Source organism: Pogoniulus pusillus, chromosome 6, assembly GCF_015220805.1.
Source record: "Pogoniulus pusillus isolate bPogPus1 chromosome 6, bPogPus1.pri, whole genome shotgun sequence".
Taxonomy (NCBI): Eukaryota; Metazoa; Chordata; class Aves; order Piciformes; family Lybiidae; genus Pogoniulus; species Pogoniulus pusillus.
In genome coordinates, this window is record NC_087269.1 from 22,801,382 (window position 1) to 22,818,114 (window position 16,733).

At 44.5% G+C, this 16,733-nt stretch overlaps 1 protein-coding gene across 1 annotated transcript in view; it reads right to left on the reverse strand.

Moving 5' to 3' along the window:
- Nucleotides 1-397: 397 nt before the first annotated feature.
- SYNPO2L (synaptopodin 2 like) overlaps nucleotides 398-16,733 on the reverse strand; it is a 31,963-nt gene continuing 15,627 nt past the window's right edge. The window contains exons 3-4 of the mRNA XM_064145644.1: nucleotides 15,687-16,345; nucleotides 398-2,724 (exon numbers count right to left, since the gene is read on the reverse strand). Coding sequence (XP_064001714.1) covers nucleotides 398-2,724; nucleotides 15,687-16,345 — 2,986 coding nt within the window. The remainder of the gene's footprint in view (nucleotides 2,725-15,686; nucleotides 16,346-16,733) is intronic.

Sequence of the window (16,733 nt, forward strand, 5' to 3'; positions counted from 1 at the left end):
CCCTCCAGTCTCCCTCCATTCAGGAGTGAATACAAAGCCCTTGAGAAGGGAAAACCACTGCCATTTTCATGTCCTCATGTGAGAGAACCTCTGCCAGTCACCCCATCCAGAGGCAGGTTTTGCTGCTGTGTGCAAATTCCCAGTCTCTGTGTACCACACAAGTACATTTTCTCTATATTACTCTTTCTGCTGTAGCTACAGCCACTGAGCCTTGCCATGAAGCTGCCCATATGAGACCAAGGGGAAGTTGAGGGAGAGGGTGATGCAGAAGAGGAGTAATTTTTTTTCTCTCTTTTCTTCACTTTATGTCACTCATCCCAATGTTCTGAGCTGACATGAAAGACAAAATGAGCACTATTTATGCAGGGCCTGGGATGGGATGGGAGGGATGCCTGCCTCAGTGGTGGCCAAAGCTTGGCCTCCACACATTTGCCTGCATTCCTGTTCTTGCTGCTGAGAATTTGGGCCTCGCCACCTGAAACCGAGTGGCTGAGGCTAGGTTTGGGGAAGGCCCCTGACCCACCTGCCCAGGCTCTGGGGAGCTTTGGTACGGCTTAGGGGACTGGCTGAACTCCACCTGAAAGGGTGCTGGTGTAGTGGGTGCAGAAGAGGCCATTTCTGTTCTCCACACTGGCTCATCCAATGTGGTGGCTGAGCGGGGCACAAGCACAGTGGGTGCCAGGCTGCTTGAAGCTGGCATGGGAGCTGGGGTGGAGAAGCGACGAATCTCCTGGGTTTTGGCCGTTTTCACAGGGACTTGCTTAGCTGCCATGAAGGAAGAGCTAGCTTGTGGGGCTGGCTGACTAGGAGAATCCTGAATGCTGGGGCTTGGGGGTTCTCCAAAACAGAACATGGCTGACTTTAATTGATAGGGCTGGTGCCGCATTAAATCAATGACCTTAATCCCTGATTTATGGCCAGGTGCCTTTTTCACTTTGCTCTCTGCTTTGCTAGCCTGAGATTTGCTGGCTGCCAGGGGATAGAAAGGGGAATGTATTGGGTTGTAAGCTATTGGAGGGGGAGCCCGGATGTTGGGTGAATATTTCCAAGATGAGGGTAAAGAAGGGGAAGGAGAAGGGGTCCTGGGCTTGGACTCTGGCTTTGGTGTTGTCTCTACCACAAATTTGTCCATGCGGCTCTGGCGCTTGGCAAAGAGCTCTGCCCCCTTGCCTTTAAGCTGAGGCATATCCTGGGCCCCATTTACCAATCCAGCATCTTGTTGCTGAGGCTTAGGAGCCACTGGAGGAGGTGTCTTGAACTTGCGTCCGGAGGACTGCATAAAGTTGCAAGCTTCAGCACCCAGGCTGAGAAAATCCTCCTCAGGCCCAGACTCAAACCCTGCCCCAGGGTGGTCACCTTTTGGCTTCTCATCCAAGTTCTGCACCAGAGACAGAAGCTCAGGGTTGGGTGAATTCTTCTTCTTCTCCTCAATCTTACTGAACATGGGTTTCTTGTTGCCCCGCCGGCGAGCCTCCTGCAGAATGCCTGTGCGGGGAGCTGGCACAGCAATCCTCTGCTCCCTGGAAGTTAAGGGCTCAGAAGGAGGTCGCGGCATTGCCGGTGAGACAGCAGGAGAAGGCTGCTTTGGCATGGAGAAACTGCTTATCATGTGCTGTGAGGGTACTGGACTAAAGTACAAAGAGGAAGAAGCTGTTCCAGGGACTTGTGCTGCAGAGGCTACATCTCCTCCTGGCTTTGAGGGAGCTGACAGAAAGATAGAGGTGGTGGATGTCCGAGCAGTGTTGGCAGAAGGCTTAGTCTCCGGAGCACTTTCTCCCCTTCTTGGTTGTGAGTCCAGCAGTGTTGTTGACCTTCCTGGTGCAGGAATATACAGAGATGTGGAAGAGCTGACTGGACCATGGTGTGTTGGAACTGGTGCATTGGCAGGTGTTCCTGGAGCCAGAGGTGAGGAAGGGGGAGCCATTGAGCTTTGCCCACCCAGATTTTCACTAGGCTTTTTGGGTGCAGATGGCCTGAAGTTGACAGAGGTAGGTGGACGTTGGCCAGAAAAACCAGGAGTAAAGGGCCGTGCAGACCTGTTGAACATACTTGTTGAGCACGCAGAGAAGGGTTCAGGGTTGCTTGGGGGAGGAGGGAAGGATGTGAGGCTAGGGGCAGCCAGAACCTGAGTAGGGAGGTTGGCTGTCTGCTTGCTAGGCACTTGCACACCCTCCAGGTGGACGCTGAGGGGCACACTGCTTGCCTTCTGTGGCACAGGCATATCTCCGTTCACTGTGTTCTGCTGTGGCTGGACAACTGGGGCAAGCTGAGGGCTCTTCTGCACTGAGACTTTCTCAACTGTGTACTTCCCAGCCCGTTCCCTCTGCTGCTCAAATAATCGTGCTCCTTTACCCGAGGCTTCACTCAAACCTTTTTGTTTCTCTTCCTTCTGTTCAGAGTCAGATTTGGACTTTTCAATATCCAGGTAAGTGTTGTCACAATCTGAGTGATTAGTTAGGCTTCGGGCATCAGAGAAACCTTCCTCGTCGAATTCAGACTCACTAGTTGGAAAAACTCCATCTTCTTCCTCATAGGAGCGGTCTTCGTCAACGCTCCCAAAGCTTACTAGTGTATACTTCTTAGCCCTTTGCCTGCGCTTCTTGAACATCAGTACCCCCTTGGAGTGGGGGTTGGGTGCATCTGTCAGCAGGGATGCAATGGTTCTGCACTTGGTTTTGGCTTCTTTCACGTTTTTCTCTTGGATGCTTTCATGGCGGTGGAGTTCTGCAAGAGAAAAAAAGAGACAAGTTCTGAGCTCAGCAAAAAGCACGGGCCTTATAGTGTCAGCCACAGAGTCAGAATGTCTTGCAGCAGCATTGTGTGTAGGGCTGTTTGCTGCTCTCTGCAGCAGCCCTGCAACAGCAGGAGGCATATTTTCACCCTTGCTCTAGTCCCTTGTCTGTGTCTCTTGCCCAGCAAGGAAGAGCATTTGCTCCTGAGCAGGAATCCCAGACTCCACAGCTGATCAGCCAGGCCAGAAAGAATCAACTTATACAGACTTGCTTTGGAAAGCCAACACTAACTGGGACAGTGACATGAAACTATGGAATGATAATTCTCCACCTGCTCTGCCAGCCCAGCGGTTAGTAAAGCCCCAGGGAGGAACATTGTGTTCTCTGTCTCATGTGCAAGGACAACAGGGGTGAACAAAATTCAATAGTAAAACCAAATTCAGTTGCCCTAAGGATTCTAAAGAAAGTGTGGACATGCCTTGAATTGGTGTTCAAGTGACAGAAGTCAGGACTAAACTTGTATAGAAGAAATCCAACATACCTAAACCACAGACTAATTTCTGATTCTTTCATTCTATCCCTTTCCTTACTCCAATTGTCTTTTTTTTTCCAGTATGATAGTACAGATGAAATATCCATCCACTGCCTGCACTCAATAATTTGTCAAAAAAATAATGTGTAGCACGTTGTCCAGCCCTGACATTTTTAAGAAAGAGGTACAAAAATATGCCCTGATGGAGAGGAGAGCTGCTGGCAGTGCTGGAAGATAGTGTTAGTTTGAGAGAGGACAGAAACTGCTCAAATCCTCTCAGGATCTCACTTCTGGCCTTTTATCACAGAGCATTCATTCAGTGGGGACCTGCTAATGTGACAAGGTTACCTCCAGTGGGTGGCTTCGTTTTCCTGAAGGCTGCATATGTTTCCTAAAGGCTGCAAAATTATGTCAGGTGTCATCATTCCATACTGCACCTGTGTAGCCACAGCAGAAAGAGCTTCCCTTTCTGAACCCATACTGAAAGGTGCTGATTTGCAGAGCAGTCATCTTTCCAGAAAGCTTAAAATAAAGACAAGGAAAGACTCTTCTCAAGGCTTGTGGCCATTACATACTACATGCTGCTACTTTGGGATTTCAGCAAGAGGACTTCTATGGTTTGAGATCAGCTCACATGGATGCACAGTCTATTCCTCCCCTTTGCATCCAAAACACTGGGAGCAGCAAAAGCAGCACTGAAAAAATGGCTCACTATTTGTACTTGCACTTGCAAAGTGAACGCTCTCTACAAAATTTTACTTACAGAATGAGTCCATCTTGCTAAACCAAGACTGAAATAGTGTCCAGATTTTTGTGGGGACTTAGTGATCTTCAGGACAGTTGCAGACTTGCCCTCAAAGATCTTTCCACGATGGAAACAAACTACAGTGACTGAAGATTTGTCCATTCCACTTAGAAATCTGCATGCATCACTGGGAGTTGTTCACAATGGAGGAAATAGAGATTTCTTTCTTGCTACAAGCTGCTACACCTCACCTGGTTCGTATTTTACTTCTGAGTTTACAAAGAGGACAAGCAGCATTACAGAATCTCAGCCAAGTGCAGAATACATAAACTGGCCCCTGAATGGTTCACAGGAGGATTTCTGGCATCAGGAGCCAAGAAATGGGAACCTACATCTCCCAAAGTGTCCATGGCAGCCCCTTTTGACAGCAGAATACCATAAAAGCACTCAACTCTATAGAGTTCGGTCTAGCAAATACTGTCAGAGAAAATGTAACAGTAGGCACCCTTAGCTGTGCTTCCACCAACTTGTGGTCTTGGCCCAGCATTAGCATTCATGTAGAACTTCACTAGGAGTTCCTCTGAACAGCCCTGTGCTCTTAAGTAGTTAGCAAATAAGCTCTCCTGAGACCTGCTACTCACCTACTTTTTCCTAATTTCTCATCATCAAAGGTACAGCACATACCTAACGATGCCAATCCTCCAAAAAGAAAAGTCAGCATGCCTTTTAAGCTAGTCTCTCACAATAGTTTAAGAAAAATGAGAAATCTTTCTGAGATGACTTGCTGAAGGCAAAGAGCAAGAGTGAAATCAGAACAGGCAAAATAATAGCAGAAGGAAAGGAGAAGAAAAATGAGACAAATGAGAACAAAGAAAAAGAAAAAAAAACTAAGTAAAAAAAGCAAAAGGAAAGAAAAAAGAAAATTATAAAGATGCAGATAAAGGGGGGGGGGGAATTGAAAATAAGAATTAAAATAAAAAGAAGGGGGGGGGGGGGGGGGGCCAAAAGAAAAAGAAAAAAAAGAATAAGAGAAGAGACATCTGTACCTGCATAAGGCTGATCCAAGCTTGAGAAGGCAGACTCTACACCTCGAGAGCTGGGCATGTCACAAAGCCTGTTTAATTCACAACTCCCCATAAACAGAGAGAGAGGCAATGAGAAGTTCCCTGCTGGAGCCAAACCAAAACTCTGAGGTGTCCAAGCCCTTTGCTTCCAGCTCTACAAGCCTTTTAAAGCCTCTCTTTTGTCTCATAGGAATTGCTGCTCAAAGCTATGAGGTCACTTGTCTATTTTTGTCTTCCTAGCTTCATCACTGAACAGTGTGAAGGACATTGTCACCTGCCATTTAAACACCCTCTTTCTTTCTCCCACCCTCTACTCCCTGTGAGGACAAACTCCTCTTTCCTTATTTTAAAATAAGAAAATATACTCTATACTCTCACTTCTGTGGTGCAAGCTTGAAGTTAGTGTTTCCAATGCCTCAATGTACTGCATTTTCATGCTAAAGAGCCCGTCAAAGAGCTGAGTCTAACACAGTACTCATGTTCATCACTGCTCTTTGGACAGAGAAACCCATCCAAGTGGAAAGCTGCTTTTCTTGTCTGAAGCCCTTACAGAACACTCAGTTCCAGGTAAACAAGGAATAAAAGAGAGAGGTGCTTTCTCTTCCTGTGTATATCAATTTCCCTCCATATCTGAGGAGAACCAGTCCATGACAGAGGTTTCTGTTGTATACAAAGGTTGAGAAACATTTTACAGAGGAGCATTAGGATCCTGGGTGCCTGCAATTAATCGGTTTAGCTGAATTAAAATGGCAGAGGCTGCTATCTCCACTACTGAAGAGTGTGGCTGTGCCAAGGGAGGATAACAGAGCATTAGGGGCCCAAGGAGTGGTGTTTTGGCAGCACCATTCAGAGTTCTGAAGCTGAAGACTGAGAGGTGTTGAAAGAGGTGATGTTGATAGTGAGGACTGTGGTGGACAGGGATTCAGGGAACAGAGAGTGCTAGGAGTCTACAAACCTCTGCGGCTGTGTCCTGCTCAGCATCTCCTCAGTTTAGCTAGGTCTCATTTTGCTGCCTCTTTTTGAGCATGAGCTATAGCTCCTGTGAGAGAATCCTGGAGCCATAGCCAAGGGACACTTGACACTATGATTCTCCCTCCCAGCAGTCCCACCGTTAGCAACAGTGTGACCCACACCATCTCCAGTGTTAGTGAATCTAGAAAATGGAAGTTCTGACCATGCCTCCTGAAATTGAATAACCATTGCTTTATGCCAAGAAGATAACTTACATAGGCAACAAAGAGACCTGCCATGACTCATACAGAAGCTTTTACAGCAAGAGCAATAGAAGTGGTTCAATCTCCTCTTTTCTAATAGTTACACATATACGGATAGATATATTGGGAGAACCTTGTAGAATCTGATATATACAATATGCATTTGGAATTGAAAGTAGAGTTTTACAGTATCTATTGAGAATATTGAAATAGAATAGTTAAAAGAGTAAAGGGAGAGGTTATAAAACTCCTACATTCTGTTGTTGTAGTCGATAATTCCTACAGGAAAAACAAATCAGTTCTTGTCCTCACTAAATTCTGTTGGAATAATCCACAAAATGGGAAAAAATATATTAAGTAAAGCCTAAGATTTTTCCTCATTAACTTAATTTAGCTAAATTTCAGTGAAGTGCAATGTTACTAATTACAGTAAAGAGAAGTGTAAAAAGTATATTTTTTTCAAGATTAGGCCCTATTAAAAGAATGCATTTTAATGTATGTCCAGGAAAACTACAAAACAAGCAGGCTTGCACAATGACAGATACTGTTCATGTTCACTAGGAAACAAACATGCTAAATTTCAGTACCAAAGATCAAATACTAGAAAAACTGCTACCACAGAAAACAAGCATGCTGCAAGTTTCAGAGATAAAAAGCCTATTTCTCATTGATGAAATAGTACATAATCTATGATTTTTTTCACACAAGATCAACTACCATTTTGTTCTTCCAGCTATTTATGTTAGACACGGTCATTCTCCATGGCTAATGTTGCAAATAGCTCCGTAAGTCATTGGTGGCCAAAGACATCTCATGCTTTTAATACCTGGATTCATTTCAAAGTAAGAACTGGTTAGGTTACAGTGGCCTTCTAAGCATTTCCCTGTTCAAAGTTTCAACCTCTCATGCTTCAACCAATGTTTGAACTACAAACAGTGAAGTGGAGGAATATATATTCTTTGAGTTAAAAGAAGTGTTAAAACTCATGAAAGAAAAAGGTTTTTTCTCCTTCTTGGAGAATCTATACATAATGTAAAATATAGATATGGCTTCAGCTCCAATTCAGCAAATGCTTCAGTCTACTCAGGTCTGCAACACTTAGGTGTGTATCTGAGGTTAAATACCTAGTTAAATACTTGTCAAACCAGTATTTCTTCCTAAATGGCTAGTGATTTAAAGAGATCCCAGTGAGACACTGCCCCATTGCAATGTCTTGTTTTTAAAAAAAAAAAAAAGAATTTGAGCTTCTCTGCAGGTGAGTCACAGCCAGAAATGTGTAGACTTTTGACCATTCTTAGCTGTCCTGTGACTCCCACACTGCTCCTGAGTGGCTCTGCTAGGCAGTGAAGGTGGAGAGGCATTTGTGTTTGTGCCTGCAGTGTTAGTCTCGTGGTATCCTGCTGGAGACTTGAACAGCTTATTCACACAAAAAATCTCTCTCAGATGAGTGAGAGCAGGCCTTTCTTCCTGAGCTGGATGGAAATGTACCCTCAGTACAAAAGGTACCACACATGGCCAGCTTTCCTGTTCTGATAGCTCACACTTGAGTCCTGGGTATTCCCTACACAGCCTTCTGTGACACATCTGCCAAAGGAGAGCTTTATTTTGCCAGGACTGACAGCTCCTGTTGAGTGCACCCGTGAATGTCTTTTGCAGTTTTAGCCTGATTTTTTGGAGAAAGTTTTATGCAACCCTGATGCATTTCTTTCAGTCTTACTTGTTTCATGTGAGAAGGCTTTTGAGCCTTTTTGCTAATTTCAAGAGTCTGACATCACAAAGATTCAGTGATACTGCAAGTTTCCATGTACATAAATAGCTGGACAGACTTCAACATAGAATTCAGGAAGTTTGAGTGCAGCCTCAATTAGGCACCAAAAACTGAACACACACAACAGAGAGATTATGATTTTTCATTTTGAATGTGAGACATCAGGCAGATTTGCATTTTACTAGAAATCAATGAATGAGCTATCAAATACAAGACGAAAATTAAAAGGACACCAAGATCTGTTCATTTTGCTGCTCACAAACTTGCTTAATGACTGACAGCAATACACCACTGATTCATCTTCTCTCTATCCTTCAGTGTTTCCAGGATCTACTCTCTAGCAATGCAGACAAATATTATGTTCACCATGTGGTAGCACTTACCATATACTCTTGTTATGCAATTGATTTTATTCCTTTTCTGCAACCAGTCAAGCTCCTTCTACATTTTAAAATCCAGCCTTTCATGAGACAACTGTACATCTTGCATGTCTTAAGTCATCTGCAGTCTCTGCTGAATCCTCAGGTCACCTATTGCAAATGGTGTTACTGCTATTTCTTGTTACTGCTTGCTGGGTACAATACACTCCAGAGAAACAAAAAAACATGCAAAAAGCTTCACTATCAGAGATTTGCAGTTGAAAACCCAGACAGGGTGACAATGGCAATGTACCTAAGAATACTTCCGAGCTCCTCAATCCAGGTAACCCACCTCCCTTGCCCATGCATCCCACATACCTGAATTTGAGTGAGAAGGAAAAACAGAGAAAAGCTGCAAGGTGTCCCAACCAGGTCCCAATTCTAAAAAATAGCACTCTGGGGGCTGTAGGGTCCCCCAGATCAAATACTGCCTCTTAAGTCTAGATGCAGCCAGAGGACAAGATCCACTGACAGAAGAGAGGAGGGCTGGGATTTTTAATTCTCTGTCTCCCAGTCATGTACCATTGAGGTGGAGAGGACATTTGATTGACATATTTAAAGTTCCATGGGTGAAAATATAGAGGTGGTCCTGTTAAATTCAGAAGCCCAGTGAAACACTACTACCAGCTTAGCCACTTAGCTAATCTGACATCATGAGCCATTAATAGTTATGTTTTCTGACCTATTCTTAGCCAATTGTGCAGTCACCTTACAGTAGTCCTATCTCATCCATATCTCTCTCTGTGAAAAAGTCATGTGGAACCATATCAGATATCTTGCAGAAGTTTGTGTCCACCTTGCTTCTCTAGCCACAAAGTCTTATCTTGCCAAACAGGTCAAGCACCATCTCTTTCTCTAGTTTTTATTAATCTTTGTTGAATTTCCAAAGTGTGCTCAAAAGAGCTACCTCATTCCCCTAACTGAAGCTATACATGATCTTTTTTTCCTATCCCCAGAGCCTGTGTCTTTAAGAAGGCTGCTATTGGTCTCTTCCCTGAGACCCTTCCTATTATTCCAGGATATTTATCAAGGTCTGAGAACCATTCTGATACAATTTTTACTAATTCCTTGCATTTCATCTCTACAGAGAATATGATTCAGCCTTTTGGTGTGAATCAGTGTGTTAAGATATGTTGGATCTACTTGTTCCTGCTCCTACTTCTTTCATACAAGGGGATAAGTTCCTGGTTAACACAAGCAGTATATACACTGATGACAGCAAAGCTTCACAGATTTCACAACAAACGATCTCCCTTCTTACAGTGGATTTGAGTGAAAGTGAAGAACAGTTGTCAGTGTGACAGTTTTCTCCTTTATAGATATAACTTTCTTACTCTGTTGAGCGATGGGTTTTGTTTAGTTACTCCTTGTCAAAGTCCTTTTATGTCTCACCTTTTTATGTCTCTCCCTCTCCCATGATTATTGCTTTTGAAGACCATAAAGCAGTCTTCCAGTACCTGAAGAAGTCATACAAGAAAGCCAGGAAATTACTTTTTAGAAGGGCTTGTAGTGATAGGGCCAGGGGTAATGTCTGTGGCAGCATATTCTGCAAAGTCATTAGTTGTGCTCTGCAAGTGTGCTAGTTTGAAGCTAGCTAGAATGTTTTGGTGAGAAGAACTAGCTTACAGGCTGTGAAAGGAAAACAATGGTGATGTCTACTTCCCTCAGAAGTCTCGCTGAGGAGTTTGGGAACAAGAAATGAAAACATTAGATAACACTCTCACCATTTTCTCTCACTCTGGCTTGGGCTGCTGACTGAGCAACATCTTACTCCCTAACCTCACCTTCCATTTGGCCTAACCCACTTTGCTTCATAACCTCTTGGCTGAACCTCAATTCTTCCTTGGGACTGGGGTAAGGTTGAGAGGGGCAGGGGGAAGGTGCAAGGGTGTTTGAGAGCCCCTCCTGGGGACTCAGGTTTCTGGGAGTGGAGTTGTGTTTCTGTATTACCTTTTACCTTGTATATTTCTGTATATAACTGTATATACTGTAAATATCTGCTGGTATATTGTGCTAGCTGTAAATAAATAGCTTCATTCATATTTCCAGAGCTGAGTGGGGCTAGTCTGGGTAACTTCTAAAGTGTGGGGGGGGCGGGGAACACCCAAACTATCACAGCAAGAAACATGAAAGCCTGAGCTCAGAAGAGAATTGCCAACACTGTTTCACCAGCAGCAGGACAACGATCATGGCTGAAGAGCTGTGACAATAATAACAAAGAGAAGCAATGTCTGAGTAACTGTTTAAAAAAAATCTCATATGATGGAATGCTATCTCATATGATGGAAATTCAAGCACAAAAGAGAGTTTATACTTTCTCATTTCGGGGATTACATACAGCTGTCCTCCCAACATCTTCAAATACTAAAGATCACGTAGAATATTATATGCAGCTAGAGCCATCTTGAGCTAACACATGTTCAACAAATCCTTGTTTCTGTCAAGCTCTAGGGCAGTAGGACAGCAGTGAGTTACAACGGTGAAGAAGAGCAGAGCTCTGTCAGCATTACTTCCAGTAAAGCTGAAACCCACAGCATCTGCGCTGAAATGTTGGACATGAGTGATGCCTGAGGGAACAATACTGGAAGTAACAGTGCTTCAGGAAGATAGCCAATTACTTGTGACAATTTCTGAAATGGGCCAAGACAGATAACACTGTCTTAAAATCTCTGTCTTCTGCCCAAACGACTAATACACCTGAAAATATCACCCCTGTGCTTTTGATAAAAGAACAAACTGAAGGCACAAGCTCAAATGCCATACTCAAGCCTAATGCCAGAGGAACAAGACTCCAGATGCACAGTGTTTATCTCATTGTCATCTTCTTTAGTAAATGCCTTCCAAGCTGCAGTGAGTTCAAAACTGAGTGTTATTAAGTGAGATATTCTTAAGCTAAGGCATATGACTAGATTGCATATACTGGTGTATGTCAATCGATTTTCCAAGTGGAGGCAATTTCAATTTAATGCATACTAAAGTGAGATCAAAACTCTCCATCCAGAATTCAACCATGGAGTCTGTTGTCCTTGTTTTCCTAGTGATTGGCTGCTCACTGAGTGGCAAGAGCTGAGGGTTATTCAGCATTGCTTCATACTGCTAGGAACAGGCTTCCTGTAAAACCACTACTTTAGACAATTAGTCTCCCGGGCTGAGTAGAATGCTTTCCTAGTCTACTTTAAAGCAGGTAGGATGGGGACAATTGACTACTATCTCATACCTTTTAGTCTTCTAGACTGCAGTGAATTGCAAACTCAGTAACTGTGATCATTAGAGTCACAACTGTCAAAACTGTGACAAAGCTGAAAGACAAGTAGAAAATGTGGTGCAGTAAGTTCAAACTGCCATTCAGGTACTTTATCTTGCTCACAGCTCTTGTGGCCTTACCAATTGTAGTAGATGGCTTGCTGCACTCACCCTCTCTGCAGAGAAATGTAACTGCAGTCACCCTTAGAGAAGGTAATGTGTATGACCCTCTGATGAATAGGCCACTTATTTATAAGCATCCTATCTTGTCAAGTAATGCTGCTGTATATCCGCTTTAAACAAGTAGGATTTCCTTTTCTGATATGGAATGTGGTGACTTTGATGACTCTGCATAGGCAACCAGGTCCATATAAAGCAGAGGAGGAAATTTCCCCTCCCATTTTTTACTTCCCTTCCCCTACCATACATGGAGAGGCTCTTGAGTCCTAGGAACTAAAAATAGTCTAGTGGGTAAGTTTAAATTGAGATATTTTGAAGCACTTCTTGCACTGACATAAATTCCTACAGTGTGATTGCAGGTTAAGACTACACTGCTGTCCTGGTATCTGTGAGCAATTGCTGTTTCCAGTTGTGAGAAAGTCATTGTCCCTGAGAGTAGGTTTAGGATAGGGATAAAAATTACAGCACACCCTAGAAAGCACATGTGGCTGAGAAGAAGCAGCCCTGGATGCAGATGTAGCCTGAGAGTGGGTTGAGCAGAGAACTATGTGGAACCAAAGAGCCTTACTACCAATTGCTTGTGACTATAGTATGATTCTCCCTGCCACAAGCTCTTCCTTTCCATTAACCTTCTGAGAGTCATTCAAATTTTGTATTTGTATTTTCTGTCTTATGTCCTCGTGTTCTGCACTGTGCAAGCAGCTCAGAAATCATCTCAGGAAGGGATGTGTCTTGGCCCATTACGGTGATGATGAACCGAGGCCCTAGTGATCCCCAGTTTTCCCAGGGATTCATCACCTCTTTGAAGAGAGCAAGTTGCTGTTCTAGTGGGAAGAAAACAAAGCAAAATATTGGCTAGTCACAAGTACAAACGCTCTCCTATTCATTTAAAATACAGCACAGTCCCTGTTTGCTGACTGAGCAGAACAGACCCACATATCAACCCTGGCAAAAATGACCAAGGAAACCAAGAAACCATTTGAAAAACTGTTTGAAAATCTAGGCAGGAGGGAGAATAATTTTTATTCTTCTCCCAGATGGGCCCACACTGAAACCATTAGGAGAAGACACTCTCCTATGAGACCTGCTAAACCAGCACATGTCACAACATATTCCACTGTCTCTCTTGCATGACTGTGGAGACAATGTGAGTAGATGAAATGGAAAACCTCCCTCTGCTGTACAGGCACAAGTATGACAGTTGCAAGATAAAAGAAAACAGGAAAACAAAAGTCCGCTCTGGTCTACTGTGAGCCATTCTCTGGTTGGAATATGTGAACCGCAGATCCAGATGTATAGATACTGTGCTGCGGGCATTACAAAGGAAAGGCAGAGAAACAGAGCTTTAAACTCTGTTGGCTCAGTGGGAGCCAGGAGCATCTGTAGGAGTTGAACCAATGCAAGCCAAAACATCCTTGCCAATGCTACAGTCTTCTGGCAAGAGATGCTGTACCATGTGCTTCTCATGCTGATAACTTCTCTGCAGGCATCCTCCTTATGGAGCTGATGCAGCTCAGCAGTCCTACATCCTCCTTTGTCTCTATTTCGGATGTAGCTGCTACTTAACTCTGTTCACCACATAATGAACATCTTCCAGCCCTCTTCCTTCTTTGTTTCCATCTTTCACAGAGGTATTGGCTGCTGGTCAAGACTTTTCCAATGGCTACTGTTCTTCAGCATGATCAGGACCTAGATTTTTACCTACCAAGATTCCTAACCCAAAAAAAGGCCAATCCAGCCATATGAGTTGCCATCCATGTGTCAGAGTAACTCTTATAAGAAGACACCCATGGCTGGACATAAACCAGAAATGGGATGAACAGTGGATGGGTAATAGGAGAATAATATATTATTTCAGTCTGCAGGGCTTCTGGGAACCCAACCTCTAGCTGTCAATAGAGTTGCATCATCTTCTGCCATGGGATATTATTTTGCCATCAGAAATGCTCTGCATTAAATACATGGCTTTCCTGTGAGCCTTCTGTACTGACATTCTCCATGAAAATAAGTAGCAATTGCTCATCCACAGCTAGGACTATCGAGTGGCAGGGAGCAGCTGAACATGCCTTTCTCAACACTCACCTCATGCTTGTACATGAGGAAAAAAATAGCTTTATCCCCAGCGAGGCTAAATTGCTTCTTTCTTTGCTGGCCTAAGGAAAGCGAGTGCTAAAGACTAGGAAGAAATAGTACAAGGTCAATTGTACTGCCCAGCAGGGCCAGACATAAGAGACCCAGATGAGTCTGCCCTTTCAACATAGGGCAAAGTACTAAGACAATGCCCTGCCTGATGGAAGCAGCCTAGATTTGAAACTTACCTCTATAGGATCCTTTGGGCAGAAAAGATATAGGAATGTTTAGCCCAAGGAAAAGATAGGCTTAATAACTGCCTTGCAATATAATCTGGCCTGGAGAAAAATGTCTGGCTTTATTTCTGATTCAGTCGAGTAACTTTTCAGTGATTCCACTTCCTATTCTGTCCTCTAGATAAACTGCTTTAAAAACCTGTCTTATTGTGGGGCTCAGAGAAGTGTAGATTAGTAAATTATGCTGCACACCAAGGTACTCATATGAAAACAAGTTTCTGATTACCTCATTTTTAATATTATTGGATAAATCACAACTGTGAAATCAGGCATCATCTTGTTTGACCTTCATGTTTGGGTTTGAAATACTTCATGTGTAAGACACCAGGAAAGACATTCACAATTAAGGTCACTCACTTTGAAGTCCAACATTCATGTCTTGTAGTATCTTTTTCAGTATTTTGTCCCACTTGGAAAGGTCTTGACTAGAAAAGATCCCACTACAAGGAATTGTTCCTGTCCTTGCTGACAGCTCTCCACTAGCAGAATTTAAAACCAAAAAATTCTACCACAGCTCACCAGCTGCTGCCAGATAAGGACACCCTTGCTGGAGTAAGTGCCCACAGAGAAAGCATCCTCTGAAAGTTGATGTAGACAGCTGCCACCCTGAGCCTGACAGAGTGAGAGAACTAAATGAGCTACTGACAACACTCTTTTAGGGCTATACTGACTGAAAATTATGTCTACTTGGTCCTTAATTGTGTACAATATTACATTCCTCTGTGCCCATAGAGAGCTGAGCTGAACAGGGGACTCCTCGGGAGGCCCTTGGAATGAGCACACAGTACTTGGACACACAGATAGCTAATGTGCAAACCAAGCTGTTGTAAGATCTCTGAAAGGCCAGGCAAGGGAAACTGAACCCTTAACCTCTTTCCTAACAATGTCATTTTCCCTGAGTCTTTTCAGCCCAGAGTATTGAAGAAATCAGTGTTGAAGAAGACAGTGACAAATTCTTTACTGTGAGGGGGACGAAACACTGGAACAGGTTGCTCTGAGAAGTTGTGGAGGTCCCCTCCCTGGAAGTGTTCAAAGGCCAGGGTGGACAGGGTTTGAGCAACTTAGTCTAGCAGGTGTCCCTGCCCATGTCAGGGGGATTGGAATTAGATGTCTTCAATGTCCCTTCCAACCCAAACCATTCTATGATGCTATGACCTCCACTGTTTCCAGCACACAGAGGTGCTAGAGCACAACTGAGTGTGACTCCTAGATCTCAGACCCATTCTCTCATCTGTTACTTGGAACATCTTAGGTAAAGTAGACCTCAGTGACAAAACTGCAAGAGTAGGCCCCAGTCCTTGCAGGTCTGACTTAACTCTGTTTCTTCCCAAGCTAGAGGAACTAACTCACTTGACATTTGCAGGAATTAGGCTTTTGGAAGGAGATCCAGCACAGGAGGGGCATGGGTGAGTGGCAGACTTACTGGCCTGCTTGGCTTTCTCTGTGTACGAAGTGGTTAGGTCTTCATCAATTGGATGCTCCACTGGCCCCACCATGGGGATGAGATGGCGTTCTGCTAAGATAGCCTTGGTGGCATGGGGCAGGAGCATCGCCTCTGGAGAAGGTTCCCTTCCCTCTGTTGACGGTGGCTGCAGCTGTCCCTCGTTCTCAGAGAATGGAGTGTCTGTGCGGCTGCCAGGCAGGCAGACAATCTCTCTCTTGGCCACCCCACTGGAGCTGGCTACCTTGGCTCCTGGTGCAGCAGCCTCTGGCGTGCTCTCATAGCCACTCTGTTCAGACAGGGACACCTCATCCTGAGGCACATCCACCTTGCTGGTGATGCTGTCAGGCGGGGAGCGTGTGCTTTTTTTGCGAGCCCGTCGGTGCTTCTCCTGGGCCATGTTGTCAGCATCACTGTCTGTCTCTCCATAGTAGGCTTCACTGTCTGGTGGGGAGGTGAGGCTCTCCAGGTGCCTCTGTGACCTTGGTGGCTGTGAGGGCTGTGTAGCGGCCAGGGATCCCACCGGTTCAGAGCTGAGTAATTGTGCTGCGGGGCTGAGTGGGGATGGCGGGGAGAGCACTTGCTGCCCTGGAGAAGGGGATCGCTGGAGCCATGGACCGGTCTGGTCCCCACCAACTATCCTATGGAGAGGAAGAATGTGGTGAGCAGAGTCTAGTTGTTGGGGCTGAGCTGGAGAGAAACTCTTACATGTGAGAGAAGGGTAAGGATTAAGCCAATGTTTCAAGAGCAGACTTATGTCTGCAAGCCCAATCCATGCTGGCATTCACCTTTGGCTTAGACATAGCAACTTCTATCCTGTATGTCATCTGGAAAAACGACTAGAGATGAAGCAGAGCACACGGGGGCATTCAGCCCCATTGCTGACTGCCAAAAGGAGGGAGAACTGGCTGTGCTGATGGGAACAGAGTACGGATTTCACAGCAGTTTGACTCCAGATGATACAGATGGGGAAAGGAACTTCTTTCCATTGCTTGAGTCACCAGGGCTTGTTAGAGTTATAGAAAAGCC